General features: G+C 38.9%; 1 protein-coding gene across 3 annotated transcripts in view; it reads left to right on the forward strand.

Annotated features, from left to right (window-relative positions):
* Positions 1-1,425: 1,425 nt before the first annotated feature.
* PTCHD1 (patched domain containing 1) overlaps positions 1,426-15,527 on the forward strand; it is a 366,564-nt gene continuing 352,462 nt past the window's right edge. Inside the window, exons 1-2 of one of the 3 annotated variants that reach the window (XM_058186947.1) lie at positions 1,426-5,314; positions 7,369-8,191. In XM_058186947.1, the coding sequence (XP_058042930.1) occupies positions 4,886-5,314; positions 7,369-7,407 (468 nt within the window). In that variant the 5' untranslated portion in view covers positions 1,426-4,885 and the 3' untranslated portion in view covers positions 7,408-8,191. Of the gene's footprint in view, positions 5,315-7,368; positions 8,192-15,527 lie in introns of those variants that run through there. The other 2 variants (XM_058186945.1, XM_058186946.1) reach the window with 2 other exon arrangements.

Below are 15,527 nucleotides of genomic sequence, written 5' to 3' on the forward strand. Positions count from 1 at the left end.
TGTTAGCCTCTGTTCTGTTATTTCTGATTCTGGATGTTGTTCTTTCCAGAACTGGTGCATTCATTTCAAATATCCTCTTCTTGTTGGACTTGATCTATAATAACAGATAATAATTTGTTTTCAATCACTGTGTATTTGTGACGATAAGCACCTTTTCTTCCAGTAGTTCTGTAGCTGCTGACCCTGGTTGCTCAGCCAACAGTCCTGAGTCCTATAGTCCATTTTTCACCAGATATCCAGGAACTCCAACATCTAGCATGGACCTTGTTAACCTGGGCAACATCCGAGCCAGTATGGCCTTCTGAAATTTACATCTCACCACATTTTTAATGGGAGAGATCCTCTTAGTTTGACTCCTTTGATGAGACCTGTCCAGTATGGTTGAACCTCTGACATAGCCGTCATCTTCCTCAGAGCACACAAGCCCCACAACCACATCAAGGTAGTGCCTCACTGGAGGAGGAGGAGGAGGAATTTAATCTTTGATTCACAATCTGGGACTGGTAAAAACTTAACAGTTCTAACTAAGGATCTAACAAAGGATTTAAGAGCTAAGGTACGGTCTGAGTATATGGGCAATTCCAAGTAGGGTGGTTTTTTGCAAAATCAGGGTATTTCTTTCCTCCAGTTTCCATTTTGTTTCCAGTGCCTTTCTCCCAGCTTGGATCTGAACCAGGTGGATTTTCCTTCCAACATCAATATCAATGAACCAGACTTTTTTCTTTTCCACAATAGTAATGTCAGGCGTGTTGTGGGCCAGATGTGTTTGGATCCAAAAGTCCCACAGGATCTTGACTTGCTCATTTTCAGAACTTTGTCAATTTGGTGTTCCCAGTATTGTTTGCTGGAAAGCATGAAAGCATTAGCAAAGGATGACAGCTACAGATACCTAGGCATATTGGAAGTAGATAACATCTTGAGTGGAAAAGTCAAAGAATCAACACAAAGGAATACATCAGGAAGGTCCACAAAATATTAAAATGAAAACTGAATGCTGAAAACATAATTAAAGCTATTAATACATGGGCAGTTCCAGTGATATGCTACCCAGCTGGAATCATCAACTGGACTGTGGCTGAATTGGAAAACCTGGACCAAAAAATGCATACTTTTTTGAATATGTACCATTCTTTATATCCATGAAGTGACATTGACAGATTGTACCTGCCAAGAAGAATAGGGGGCGGAGGGCTATTGCAAATCCATCAAACTGTAAAAGAAGAAAAACAAAGTTTGAATGACCATGTGAACCAAAGTACAGAAAAATTGCTGCAGGCTGTGAAAACTGAGATTATAAAAACAACAGAAACAAAGGCAGAGTATAAGGAAAAACAACTGGATGGCAGATTAAATGGATGGAAAACCAAAGCTTTGAATAGAATAGAATAGAATAGAATTTTTTATTGGCCAAGTGTGATTGGACACACAAGGAATTTGTCTTGGTGCATATGCTCTCAGTGTACATAAAAGAAAAGATACGTTCATCAAGGTACAACATTTACAACACAATTGATGATCAATATATCAATATAAATCATAAGGATTGCCAGCAACAAGTTATAGTCATACAGTCATAAGTGGAAAGAGATTGGCGATGGGAACTATGAAACGATTAATAGTAGTGCAGATTCAGTAAATAGTCTGACAGTGTTGAGGGAATTATTTGTTTAGCAGAGTGATGGCCTTCGGGAAAAAACTGTTCTTGTGTCTAGTTGTTCTGGTGTGCAGTGCTCTATAGCGTCGTTTTGAGGGTAGGAGTTGAAAGAGCATGGACAGCATTTGCATGGACAGCATTTGAAAAACATTGAAGGAAAATGCGATAACAACTTGACTTGCGCATGGCTTAAGATGGGAACCATCAAGACAGAAATTAAAGGTTTAATACTTGCTCCTCAATAACAAGCTCTACAAACTAATGTCATGAAAGCAAAGATACAAAAATCCACTAACAATCCAAACTGCCGACTTTGCAATGACAAAGTTGCAACTGTTTCACATTTAATATATGAATGCAGCAAAATCGGGCAAACTACAAAGCTAGACATGACTGAGTTGCTAAATTAAGCCACTGGTCATTATGTAAAAAATACAATTTACCTGTATCTGAAAAGTCATGTGAACATAAAGTGGCAAAAGTCATTAAAAATGAGAAGGTGAAGATCTTGTGGACTTTCAAATACAGATGGATCATCATTTGGAACACAACATGCCAAATATCACAGTTGTCAAAAACTGAAGCGTACAATTTATTGATATCGCTATACTAGGAGATGCCAGAGTTGAAGAAAAAGAACTGGAAAAAAATCATGAAATATTGCGACCTGGCCATCGAAACTACGCGATTATGGATGAAACATGTAACAGAGATGCCCATTGTCATCGGGGCACTTGGTACCATGTCCAAGAATTTTACAAAATACATCAAGAAATTGCAGCTTCCTGCATAACACCACTGGAACTACAAAAAACTGTGCTACTGAAAATATTGTACATTTTAAGAAGATACTTGGTTGATACCTAGGATGCTGACAGCAACCCGTATCAACCATCAGTACCAGTCAATGATATTTGTGATTTTTATTTTTATTTATTATCTGTTTTATTCATGAAACATGAAATTCTCTTTAAAATTTAAAAATGTGTCAGTAGTTGTTTAGTAGTAGTAGTAGTAGTTTATTATTATTATTATTATCATCTCTTTTATTCATTAAACGTGAAACTCAGTCAACTGAACATTTAAAAATGTGTCACAAATATGATTGACTGGTGCTAATGGTTGATACGAGTTGCTGCCAGCGTCCTAGGTATCAACCAAATACCTTCTTAAAATATATGATGTTCCGAGTAGCAGTTTTTTGCAGTTCTGCTGGTGTTATTGCATAAAGTTGTTGTTGTTATTATTATTATTATTATTTTACAAAAATGTGGAATCACAGCTGCCAGTTCTTTAGCTTGTGTTCGCCTTCATACACATTGAGTTCTTTCTACGAACTGGAATATCATAGTGTATCTTTTTAACCACAGTTTATATTATTATAGTTCATTGCACAGTCAGCCAGATGTTTAGACTAGATTTAGCATTTTTATCCACTTATGGAGTCTTTCCCAAGGAGATTGGATTTTGTAGTTTGATAGTAATAGTAGCAGTAGTAGTAGTAACAGTATTACTTGTTTAGTAATTCTCAAGGTCCCATTTCTACTGCATTGCTTTTGGACCGCGTACTGATCTGCACAAATACTAACTTCCATTCTCCGTCTGCCTGATAGTACCTTTTTCCTTGGAGAGAAAGGGGAGATTTTAGGCAAGCTCCGGGCAAAGTATTAAGGGCACCGGCTTCTGTGAGGCGTCACCTTGCTACTGGGCATGTGCAAAGCATTCGCACATGCCCAGTTAGGCAAGAGATTGGGCAGCTTCTTCTCTGGCACCAGCAAAACCATTGAACTCGCGTCGCACCGAAAGAGCGAGGCAGACAGAATCAGTGCGAAACGAAGGTGGGGGGAGCAGCAGATAGACAGACGGAGCAAGTAAGAAAAGCAAGTGGGAGGGAAGTAAGAGAAGGGAATTCGTGGAATTGTCGAGACGTTTCTGATCCCTGGCATTTAAACCGCCGAATCCTCACTATGCGTTGACAAAGAAGAGCAATCGCTTGAAACCAATGAAATACACAAAACTGTATCTCTGCGCTGCTCCAGTCGGAAAACAATGGGAGCCACGTTTGCTTGCGTGCGGATAAGTCCACCTCTCCCAAACGGGTTTCTTCGGGGACTGCTTCAAAGGTGAGACTCGAAAACTTTGCCATGCGTCAGGAATCGGTCGGTTTTTTCGCTCCCCCCTTTTCCTTGATGATCTTCCGACACTGATGGGCAGCAGCTATTTCGCTTGGATGGGACATGCTGTTGGCGCTGTTATGGATCTCACCTGAAGGAGGATCCGGTCGTTTTTTAAAGTAATAACAATTACAGCCATCCTAGTTGCGGGACAGTTTCCTTGAAACTGCAACCCCGAGCGAACAAGAAAGCTCCATTTAAGGGACTGGCCACCGGTAATTGACAATCAGCAGCCGGGACTCCCAGTTAAGTTGCCCACACTGTAGGAGGGGAGGGGTTGTGTTACCTCGTTTAATATTAATCCGGTACGACCCTTCAGATCCCAGTGCCGGAAATGAGCCTGGGAAGATGGGGCGAGAAAGGCGCTCCTCCGCCTAGTCGCTTGTTCTGAGCTACCAGCCTCTCGTACAGCTCAATAACTGTCATGAAAAAGCCGGTAAAGAAACTGTCCCTTAGTGGCGGCGGCAGCGGCGAGGGCTTTGAAACGGCAAATCTCTCCCACTTTCGGGGTTGTGGTTGAGAAAGGGGCGAGTCTCTTTCCTGGCCTCGATTAGAGGCGCGGGTGGGGGAGGAAAACCACCCATTCAGTTCTGCAGGTGTGTAGTCAGCCGTAGCCCCAGGGTCTCGGGAGCTCTGTTCTGTGCTTAACTGAGTTAGTCAGCAAGTGTGTCTACCGACAACCCCCCCCCCTTCTGTATTCCCCATCTTTCCTGGGTAAACAATCCTTACCACTTGGTTTGGCAGAAAGAGCTACCACCATAAGAAGGGGAGAAAAATAGATTTTGCCATCAATAAGATCTTGGCTTTCTTGCTGACCAACAACCGCCCACCGCCCCCCGATTTTTTATTTTATTTTTTTAATTTTTGCTCCCGCCCTCCTCCCTTTCGGAATCTGTTGTTGTTTAAAGTCAGACAATGAGGCGCCGGGAAACTCCCTTCGGCAGCCTGGAGGGAGGCGAAGAGCTTTAGCACCCACCGCGCAGAAAGGGGGAGTGCGGGTTGCCTGCTCGGTCAATTTCAGCCCACAGGGAAAGCTCCCGCCTGCCTGGGCTCCCCGATGGTTTTGCCTGGGCTCTGGGAGAGCTTCAGATTCCGTCGTGCGCACCTCGCCCTCCTGAGCTGCTTCTGCACTAGAATGTTGCGGCAGGTCTTGCACAGAGGGCTGAGAACGTCTTTCGCCAGACTCGGCCACTTCGTTGCCAGCCACCCGGTCTTTTTTGCCTCTGCGCCCGTGCTCATCTCCATCTTGCTGGGGGCCAGTTTCAGCAAGTACCAGATCGAGGAGAGCGTAGAACACCTGCTGGCCCCTAAACATAGCCTGGCCAAGATCGAGAGGAACCTGGTCAATAGCCTCTTCCCGGTGAACCGGTCCAAGCACCGGCTGTATTCCGATCTGCAGACCCCAGGGAGATACGGCAGAGTCATCATCACATCCTTTGTCAAGGCGAACATGCTGGACCAATATCACACGGATCTGATCTTAAAGGTAAGGACCAGCCGTTCCTGATGAGTCACCCCTTTCTTCTCCACCCATTGCTGAAATCCTTTCTTTGCCTTCCTGCATGAATCCTTAAACATGTGTAGTGGTAACTGTCAGTGGAATATCAATCATGTATGTCTGTTCAAGTAGCTCTGATCTGCAGTTCATAATTCTGCAACAGTTGGGTTAACTATGGGTTGCAGAGGAAAATACCTGTACAGATTCCTTCTCCTTTTCAGAGGTGATAAAAGGTGGGGGGGTTATGAATGAAATAATTGCACTTTTCTCCCTATCTCTCTGCCTCTTGTCCCTCCTGTACAAGCTGAGTTAGTGACAACCAGTTTTGCTAATTTGAACTTCAACCTAAACTTCATTGATGGATAACACTTGTAAGTTACTCTTGCAGGTTACAAGACAATCCTTTGATTACAATGGCTATACAAGTTAATTGAAAATTAAATACAGGAGCTGTTTTATTTCCAAAAGATTTCTTTCATATCATCCTAATCACATCATTTTGAAAACAGCTACATGCTACTTTTACATACACAAGATTTGAAATTGGAAGAAATGATTGTTTATATAGTTTCTTTGTGTTATTTACAGTTATTTACTGTGTAATGTAATGCAGGAAATTTTACTGAATTGTTCCTGAACTGTAGAAAAGGTCCTGCCTATTGCAATATTTTTTTCAATTTTGTTTTACAACTGTGACATACTTCTCAGTACAGGTTTGAAATAAAAACATGAAAAAATGCATGGATGGAATGGAGATCAAGTTGATGAAAAGAAAGGAGAATGCATGGAGATCAATCTGATGAAAAGAAAGGAAGATTAGATAGATAGAGGGAGGGAGAGATAGCTTTGAGCATCCACATTTACTTTTTAGCATTAAACAACATTTTGATAAGCTTTGATAACATACTGCAAAGTAGTCACAATAATTGGACCTTTAGTATCTCTTGCAATGAGAAAATACATATTCATAGAGTCCTACCTCTCTCTCCCCCCCTTTCTCTCTCTCACACACAGTAGCAGTTATAACTAATGTCTTCACATGGAAAAAAATTGTCAACTAGGAAAACCCTCAGAAATATCGGTGCTTATTTACTGTGAAATACATTGCAAGCAGATGTCAATAAAAATTAGTGTGATTTTTTTCTGGTGTTCTATTTTAGAATCTCAATTACAATTATAGCAGTAAATAACTATCTTTTCTCAAATAAACAAAATTGTAATAAAAGCATTAATTATTGAAAAGAAAATTGATTAGTTGAAAATTGCATCATATTCAACATAATTAAAATAGTTATTGTTAACTTAAGATAATAGTCAAGTTATCTCTTGATTTGTAGTCTTAATTGTCTAAAAGCTTGGCTTAATTGTTCATTTAGTAAATTAGTGCCATGTTCTATCAAATGTATGGCCTAAGTCTGAAAGATGCTGTAGGTTGGACTTAAGCAAGTAAAGACACAAAAAAATACAGTTCTTGATATGTTGCAGTGAAATGATATTGAATTGTGCAGTAAAAGAACATAGCAAAGAAAGGTATGAACTAAAGTTATAATAACTAATGCTATTAATTGGAGTGTAAACCACATGGAACAAAGTAGAATTTACTTCCAAATAACACACATAGGATTCTGCTACACTTGTGAAAAAAGGTTCCTTTAGAAAAGATGGTCCAAATAGAAATTTATTTGTAATATTATTAAGAATAAATATAGCTGTCCATTCTATATTTAATATATTTATATTTAGCATATATTCCAATAATCAACAACCATTTATCCCTTTTTTATCAATTCTCATGTCAAAAAAGCTGACATTGGCGCCAATGTTGTAACCAAATATTTGAATGTATTTGAAATATCTCAATTGTAAGATGTGAAAATGATTTAGTTTACAAAAACCTGAAGTTAACTAATGTCTTGCTTATCCCCTACCCCAGTATTTTAAATTTTAAAAGGAAAACTTCATCTCCCCATTTTTTAGATATCAAGCCATTTGTTTTTATCTGATTGACAAATTGTGTTTTTGGTCGGAAAATTTTGATTCAGATCAGTTTCCTGTTGATGGATGTTGATCTTGGGACATAAGAAAGAACTATTTTTGAAGTAATGAATCAGATTTGGCAGAAAGCGAAAATGCATGGAAACAGCAGCTAAACCATATCAGCCATTGAAAACTCTCCCAGATCAAGGTGGATCTCAGATACTAATGTTACATCTGCTCTTTATCCTCCAGTGTTAAATAAAAGACCATGAAATCTTGTGTAGGACTATCATGACCAGTGCTGGAATGCTGGCTGTTAATTTCTGACTTCATTTTAAATATTTCTAAGTATTTATTGCTAATTGTTTGAAAATGCAGGAGTGAATAAATTCTTTTGCATTTATTTTGGTTTTGGGTCTAAGTTAATTAATTTTTAAAATCTTCATACAACAATATAGTATTGAGATTCATTTTACACCTTCGCTTGCAGATATTTGGGGGTAACTCCTTGGCAGCTGATTCCATTTGTTAGGCAAAATGCTAAAAAAAGGCACCGATTTTGGGGCAAATCAAGTTACCATTTCTCTTGACAGAGGGTTGTTCTAACAATTATAACAATTGGGTTTTTTAATTAACGATCATATTTCTTATGACAGATAGTCCTTGACTTATGACTGTTTAACAATTTTTTAAAGTTTCAGAAAAATTGACATGACCCTTCCTCAAAATTAACCCTGCTCACAGTCATGTGATTGTAATTCAGGCATTTGGCAATCAATTCACATTTACAGTGGTTGCAGCATCTTGCAGTCATGTGATTGCGATTTACAACCTTCTGACGAGCAAGTTGATTGTGGAAAACAGAATGACTTAATGACTGCATGATTCACTTAATAACCACAATAAAAATGGTCATAAAATCAATTCCAGTCACATACATTTCATTCCCAATTGTGAACATAAGTCAGGGACTATTTGTATGCATACTTACTCAGAGGTCTCATCGTGTTAAGTAGAATTTACTTCTTACTTATTAACTAATGTGGATTTAGTATAATAATATATTTATTTTAAAAATGGAATATCAACAGAATTTCTGAGCAGTAGTTTCCCAATAGAACCGAACTGTTAGAATTCACTATTGTGTGACCAGGAAATTTTTTGCTGTTGTGAGAAGCAACTATTGCAGGGGTAGTCAACCTTTTTATACCTACCGTCCACTTTTGTATCTCTGTTAGTAGTAAAATTTTCTAACCACCCACCGGTTCCACAGTAATGCGCCGTGTATCGTCGTCTGCACATGCCTCTCGCGCATCATGGATTGGGTTTGGGGGAGCGCAGGTTACCAGCTCTGCTTGTCTGTTACAGCTGGGCGGTGTGGGGGGAGATGCATGAGCTATTCTGGGATGAGGCTCTTTTGTTTGCGGTTGCACTATAGCGCCATTTAGTTTCACTTATGTAACGTGAACTAAACTTACGCGCGGGCGATACAAATAGTATATTTTCAGAAATTTAAACTGTCATGGGAAATTTTATGAAAACGTAATGAAAATATTTTTAAATAATGCTATGAATTTTTTTTTTAAGTCAATTAAATTAAAAAAAAAGAAAAGTGCTTCAGTATCGGACAAAACCCCTTCTGCCCACCATGAAAGCTGGAACACCCACTAGTGGGTGGTAGGGACCAAGTTGACTACCACTGAACTATTGTATGGTCATTAAGGATGAGTTGGCAATTTCGTTTGTTTCTTGTTTGAAATTCATTTTGGAGTATTAACTAGCTAAAGAATTAGTATCGTTTTTCCTATAATCTAGCTCGGACGAAAAAAGGGAGCATAGTTGCTCCAAACAAATAAGAGAGATAATTTGACAACAGTACTTTGAAAGTAATAACTTAGTGTAACATTTATATGTCTGTCTGTCTGTCCATCTCTCTCTCTCTCTCTCTCTCTCTCTCTCTCTCTCTCTCTCTCTATCTATCTATCTATCTATCTGTTTTATAATGTTTACTTCAGATTTGCTTCATAGTACCCGCTTGGGATTCTTTTTATTTTTCTGAAAAACAATTTGCATTTTTGATCAGCTATATCTGACTATAAGATGTTTGAAGGGGAGTAATTGACTTAGATGGTTTTTATTTGTTTTCCTGTGGATCTAAAAGCAAACAAATATTTTTTCCCATTTCTTCTTTTAAAGAAACCTAGATCGAGCTTGTTCTACCAGGTGATCTTCAGATATGTTGAACTTCAATTCCCATACAATTCTAACATTAACAAGAGTCACCTGCCATTAGGATCCCTCTGTTTGATTAGAAGTCTTTATCAAAGGATGAAAATAAACATATTGTCTGTGGGGAGTTTATTAAATCTGTTCAATTGATTATGCCAATTTTGGATTTTCTGTCAAAGGTTAAAACCAAAATTAGAACAAGAGCCCAATTAATGGCAAGACTGAGCAGTTTAGTATCAAATTCAGAGTGGGTTCTTTATAACCTATGACAGTAAATTCACTTTTTAAAACAGTGTTTTGTTTTCCTTTAATTATTTACACACCTTTGTATTACTACCAAGATATTCAATCTAAATTTTCAACCAATAATCCTCAAAATACTACCCTGAGATCTGCTGCAGGATGCTGGTTCTGGTTTTCATGAATGCTGCTAGATATTTTGCTGCCCAGGAGATGAGAGCTGCATTCCACTCAAATCAAGGTGGACAGGGATCAAGTCAATAAAGTTAATTTGGCACAAGAACGGATAATTCCACAAGCACTTCTGGCAATAAAAGTAAATAAATTGTTTTTGTCATTTCAAGATATTCATCTAAGATTATTGATTCCCTTAACCGACAATTACAGTTCATCTTTTCTTCCTCAGAGTAAGCTTTTTATACCTAGAATTCATCTTTAATCTAAGGATTTGTTCATATTCATATTTATCACATATTTACTAGAACTGGATCCCAATCTACTTGCTAAAGGAAATTTTAAAGAAAACAGCTTGGCAATATTTACTGTACTTTACTTCCTGTGTTTTTGGTAACATATACGTGTTTCAGTTTCAAAAATATAGATATACAGAGTTATTAACTACCTGAATTTGAACACTTTTAGCCAAAAAAAGACCCATTTTTCATGCACTCAAGTGGCTCTGGGTAACAGCTTTTGTTAGCATATAAATATATGATGCAAATCTTTTTTCACATTTAATTGACATTAATAAATTGCACAATATAAAACAGATTTCTTGAAATATTATGTAGACAATAAATCTTTGCTGAGAGAAAAATTGCTAAAAAAAATTCTTGGGAATTGAACATCCTTTTTCTTTTCATTGTTATTAGCATTAGTATTAAAATTTCAGTGCTGCTGTTCCTGAAGCTGGATCAGGGACATCATTTATACAACTGATTAACAAAAATAGTTTTCTGATTGTTCACAGGAACTTTTTAAAATGATCAGTATAAAACATGAAGGAGAATAAAATGGTACAATAGATACATTAAAATACTAACTTTATCTTAACAATTTAAATCATGTAAAGAAAATGTTAAAATCTTCATCAGATATGAAAAACCTTCTAAATTGTATTCTGGGCATTCCACAATTGGATTCCAAAAACAAAAATTTCTCTGTTTAGTACCCATTCACCTTTATTGAATTAATGGAAACATCCATGGAATAATTTGTGGATCTTAAGATTTGGATAAAAATTTGCATAAATTTGGACCTTAAGATTTGGTAAATGTCTACAGGAAGTGATAACCCTCAGATAACCTAGTATTACATTTTTATGAGTTAGATGGCCATGTAAATATGATACATAAATAAATAAAATAATTCAGATAAGAATACCTTATCCCACCAGACTTGAAATCCTAGACTTAGAAAACTTGGAATTCCGTTGCCTTCGACAAGACCTAAGTTTAACTCATAGAATCATCTATTGTAATGTCCTTCCTGTTAAAGACTACTTCAGCTTTAATTGCATTAATACAAGAGCAACCAATAGGTTTAAACTTAATGTTAACCGCTTTAATCTAGATTGCAGAAAATGACTTCTGTAACAGAATCATCAGTGTTTGGAACCTGACTCTGTGGTCTCTTCCCATAATCCTAAAAGCTTTAACCAAAAACTTTTTACTATTGACCTCACCCCATTCCTAAGAGGACCATAAGGGGCGTGCATAAGCACACAAACGTGCCTACTGTTCCTGTCCTATTGTTTTTCTTTTCTTCTTCCTATATATATATATATGCTTATACCTCCTAATATTTACTCATATATATGTTTATATACTATATAATCTTTTTGTATGATACTTACATATATTGTTGTAACAAAATAAATAAATAAATAAATAAAATAGAAATTGGTGACTAGCAGATATTACTGAATTACTGTCAGCAGCTGCAATCATGAAGAACTTTGGGAGTTGTAGTTTTATCAACCTCTCAGTGACAAGTTCCTCATCCTGCTAAGATATAAAATAAAGTTTTTTGTGACCAGGAATGCACTTTTTCTTATATATTTAGTAGGTACCATGTTTTCCTGAAAATAAGACCAGGTCTTTTATTTTTTGGGGCTGCAAAATAAGTACTGGAGCTTATTTTGGGGGGAATAAATATTTTTTTACGTGCAAGAGGCAGTGAGCGTGAGGGCCAACGAGAGGGGGAGTGTCCATCTCTGTCCCCCTGTCTGCTTGTAGCAGCCAAACTCTTTACTTTCCACAGCCTCCACCTCCCCTGCCTGCTGGCCCTGCTGCTGCTGGAACACTTCTTGGCCATGGCAGGCACCATACTTGCTTTGGAGTGGCTGCCTATGCTGCTGCTGGTCTCATGGGGGCTTTTTGCCCTACTGGCCATGCTATTCTCAGCTGCCTGCTAGACTGTTCCTGCCTGGCACAGAGTGAGTCGGCCCAGATCTACAACCTTCGGAGAAAAAGGCTACCCTGTACCAACCAACCATGTGCACGGGGGTGCATGTGTTTGACTGGCATCAGAAAAGAAGTTCCAAGTGCCCGCCTCCTTTCATCCTGATTTGGAAGAGTCACGTGGTCAGGGACTGTTGGTAAGGCTGCTACGCAAACACCTTCACCAGCTTCTTCCTTTAAATAGTAGTGCCACCTCAGTACAGGAGCTGACCAAAAAGCCCTACCTTTGGCACACTCACACCAACATGTCCTGTCCACCTTTGGCATCTACCTCAACTGCGGCTGCTCCTGCCACTGCCTCGCCGTTCACCCAGCCTGGCCTGCCATTGGGGTTGGAAGTTCAATCGTGCCCTGCCAGGGAGCTTCCACCCCTGGTATCTGCGAAAGCTGAGACAGAGCAGCTGGAGGAGATGAGAAGGAGGAAAGAAGGGAGGGAGAAAGCACGGACCTTCCTTGGCACAAAGTTTCACAATAAACACAGCATGAAAGAACTGCCATGCATGTCAGCCAGTACAGTGCCCGCCCTGGCCAAGAAGTATCCCAGGAGCAGCAGGGACAGCAGGCAGGGTGGGTGGAGGCTAGGGAGCAACGAGAGCTTGGCCGGAAGTCAGGAAGGGCAGTGGCAGGTTGCACAGCAGCTGCATGGACAACAAAGGGAGTCACTTGCACTACCGCCCATCAGCCTGGCTGAAGAGCAGCCCGGCCAGGGCACCAGTGGTCCCCCAGCAGCAGCAGCAGGCCCAGCTGCCAGGCCTTGTGGCCAGTGATGCTGGCCTCTGAAATCGATCTGGGGAAGAACGGACAGTTTCTTCCCTTTTAGCCCCTTCTGCAGTTGCTGAAAGAGCCAAGCGGCAATTGCTAGGGGAGAAAAGAAGGGTAAGGGGAGTGAAGAAATTTCCTCCCCCATAGGCGCCCCATGACGTGAGCGACATCAGATGGCCACACCCACTACTGATGACACTCTTAATTAAGACTTATTTTGGGGGTAGGGCGTATATTGTGAGCAGCATGAAAAATCAGGGTAGGTCTTATTTTTGGGGTAGGTCTTCGGGGAAATGGGGTATATGCTTCTATTTCTCATATTTCTGAGGAGCAAATGTGGCCATCCAAAAATTGAGCAGTAATATCTAGATATTCAGAACAATCCAGCGGTGTGTACATTTATGTATGTACCTTTCTAGTTTTAGTTTCGAAGGAGAGGATTAAAAATAATTGTAAACCTGTAGGAGTCCAAGATACAGGGATGTAGAAGTAAACTTAACAAATAAAAAGGAAAGAAAATGCACCTTTAATTTTCCACTTTCCAAATATACATTTACTCCACTAAAGATGAAAATGTTCAGATTATGGACTACCTGTCATTAACCCTTTCACTCTGCATATCATAGAAAGAAAAAGCCTCAGGAAGTAGCAGTGTGAAACAAGAAGTCTTTTTTTTTTCCAAAAATTTTTTTCTACACCACACATTTAATTGAATAAAATATAGTTGAAAAAAATACTATGCTTCATTTCCAGATTGTCTGTAATCTTGCAGTGAATTCTTTGGTTGTGGCAGTGGGGTGGATTTTTTTATTGCAGGTACTAGATAGCCATTACAAAATCAAATTTGTGCAATGTCACTATTACAATAATCAGTGGATTTGTTGAAGTGTGACACACTCCCTCTAAAATTGAAGCAATCTATCTATGATATATTCTCATCTTCATATTGGTCACTTTTTGCATTCAGGTGTTCAAAAACTACCAGGGCAGAATCCGAAAATGGATTTGTTTTGAAACAACCTTTTAAATTTTGCTTCTGGGACTTGTGTCATTGACATTTGCAACATTTTCCCCTTCAAAGCCCTGAGGAGATAATTTTTCTGTTTAATGAGAGAACCTAAAGTCTTCTGGTAACAATTCTCATATGATGACATGGCTCCAGGGGCTCTGGCTTTGTGAAGAAAAATTTGTTCCATCATAAGAGTTTTTAACCCTGCCCACATTGATCATCTTCTTTAGTTCTTCTAAGTACAGGTTGCTCTTTGTCCTTGGCCTCAAAGTCAGTCTGTAAACAACAAGAGGGCAAAATTTATAGTTCCACAGGGCTGTCACAAGTGTCAGACTGTCATATCGGCAACGTTTTTCTATTCTTGTCAGATTACTCACTCTGCTGGAGCAAAATAAATCCAATACCCCTAATTTTATATGGTGATCTATTTATTGCCACATGTCTAATGACACACCATAATTTAGAGTAACAATGTACCATTTTTCCCTGCAAAATGTTTTGCACAAAGGACTTCAAAGCAAAACAAAAATGAACATATTTAAATCTCAAGTACAGGTAGACTAAAAGAATGAGGACTGACAAGCTGTTTTTGAAATACAGAAAATATTGTCCATTCTTCACTATTACTGAAATTACCATAGAATAGTTCTATATTCATCATTAATAGCAGCATTAATCATAACTGAGTCTTAATCCCAGAATTCTTAATTCTGTACTTTAAATATGGGAATTAAGATATAAATTTAACTGTGGAATTAGTCTAGGACTGCAAGATTTGTGCTTCCTGTCCTCTGTTAGTTTCCAGATTTTTGGAAACACTTCGGTGGACCTTGTTTCTTATTCTTCTCTACTCACTGAACCTTTGGAGCTGCTCAGTCTCTGGTGTTTTCAGAGAGAAAGCATAAAAAGAAACCTTTTCTTTGCTTTTTCATTCTTGTTTCTTTATAGCCAGTTAGATAATAGTAAGATGAACAATAACTTTGATAAGCTGATGTTTTAATGTTTGTAAAGTAGATGACCACATGAATTAATTTACAGCTTCCCAAATCTGGCAGATACACAAGCATTTTGCCACCTATAAAGTGTTCCTGTTTTGCCTTTTATTAAAATACTAGCTGAATACCCATGCTCAGCTATGAAACTATGTGATCGAGCTTGATAAAAAAACAGAGTTTGAAAATTAATGAGTAGTTACAATCGGCCTCTCTTCTCCCCTTCTCTCCCTCAGGTTTGCCCCACAGAAGCCTCTCCTCTCTATCCCCTTCTCTCCCTCAGGCTTGCCCCATAGATCCTCTCCTCTCCCCTTCTCTCCCTCAGGCTTGGCCCCATAGATCCTCTCCTATCCCCTTCTCTTCCTCAGCCTTGCCCCACAGAAATGTCTCCTATCCTATCCCCTTCTCTCCCTTAGGCTTTCTAGCCCCTTCTCTCCATGAGGCTTGCCCCACAGAAGTCTGTCCTATGCTATCCCATTCTCTCCAAAGTTATTTTCAAGTTGGGAGGGGGAGTAGAACGTCTAACTAAT

This window comes from Ahaetulla prasina, chromosome 5 (genome assembly GCF_028640845.1).
Source record: "Ahaetulla prasina isolate Xishuangbanna chromosome 5, ASM2864084v1, whole genome shotgun sequence".
In the NCBI taxonomy this organism is placed as follows: domain Eukaryota; kingdom Metazoa; phylum Chordata; class Lepidosauria; order Squamata; family Colubridae; genus Ahaetulla; species Ahaetulla prasina.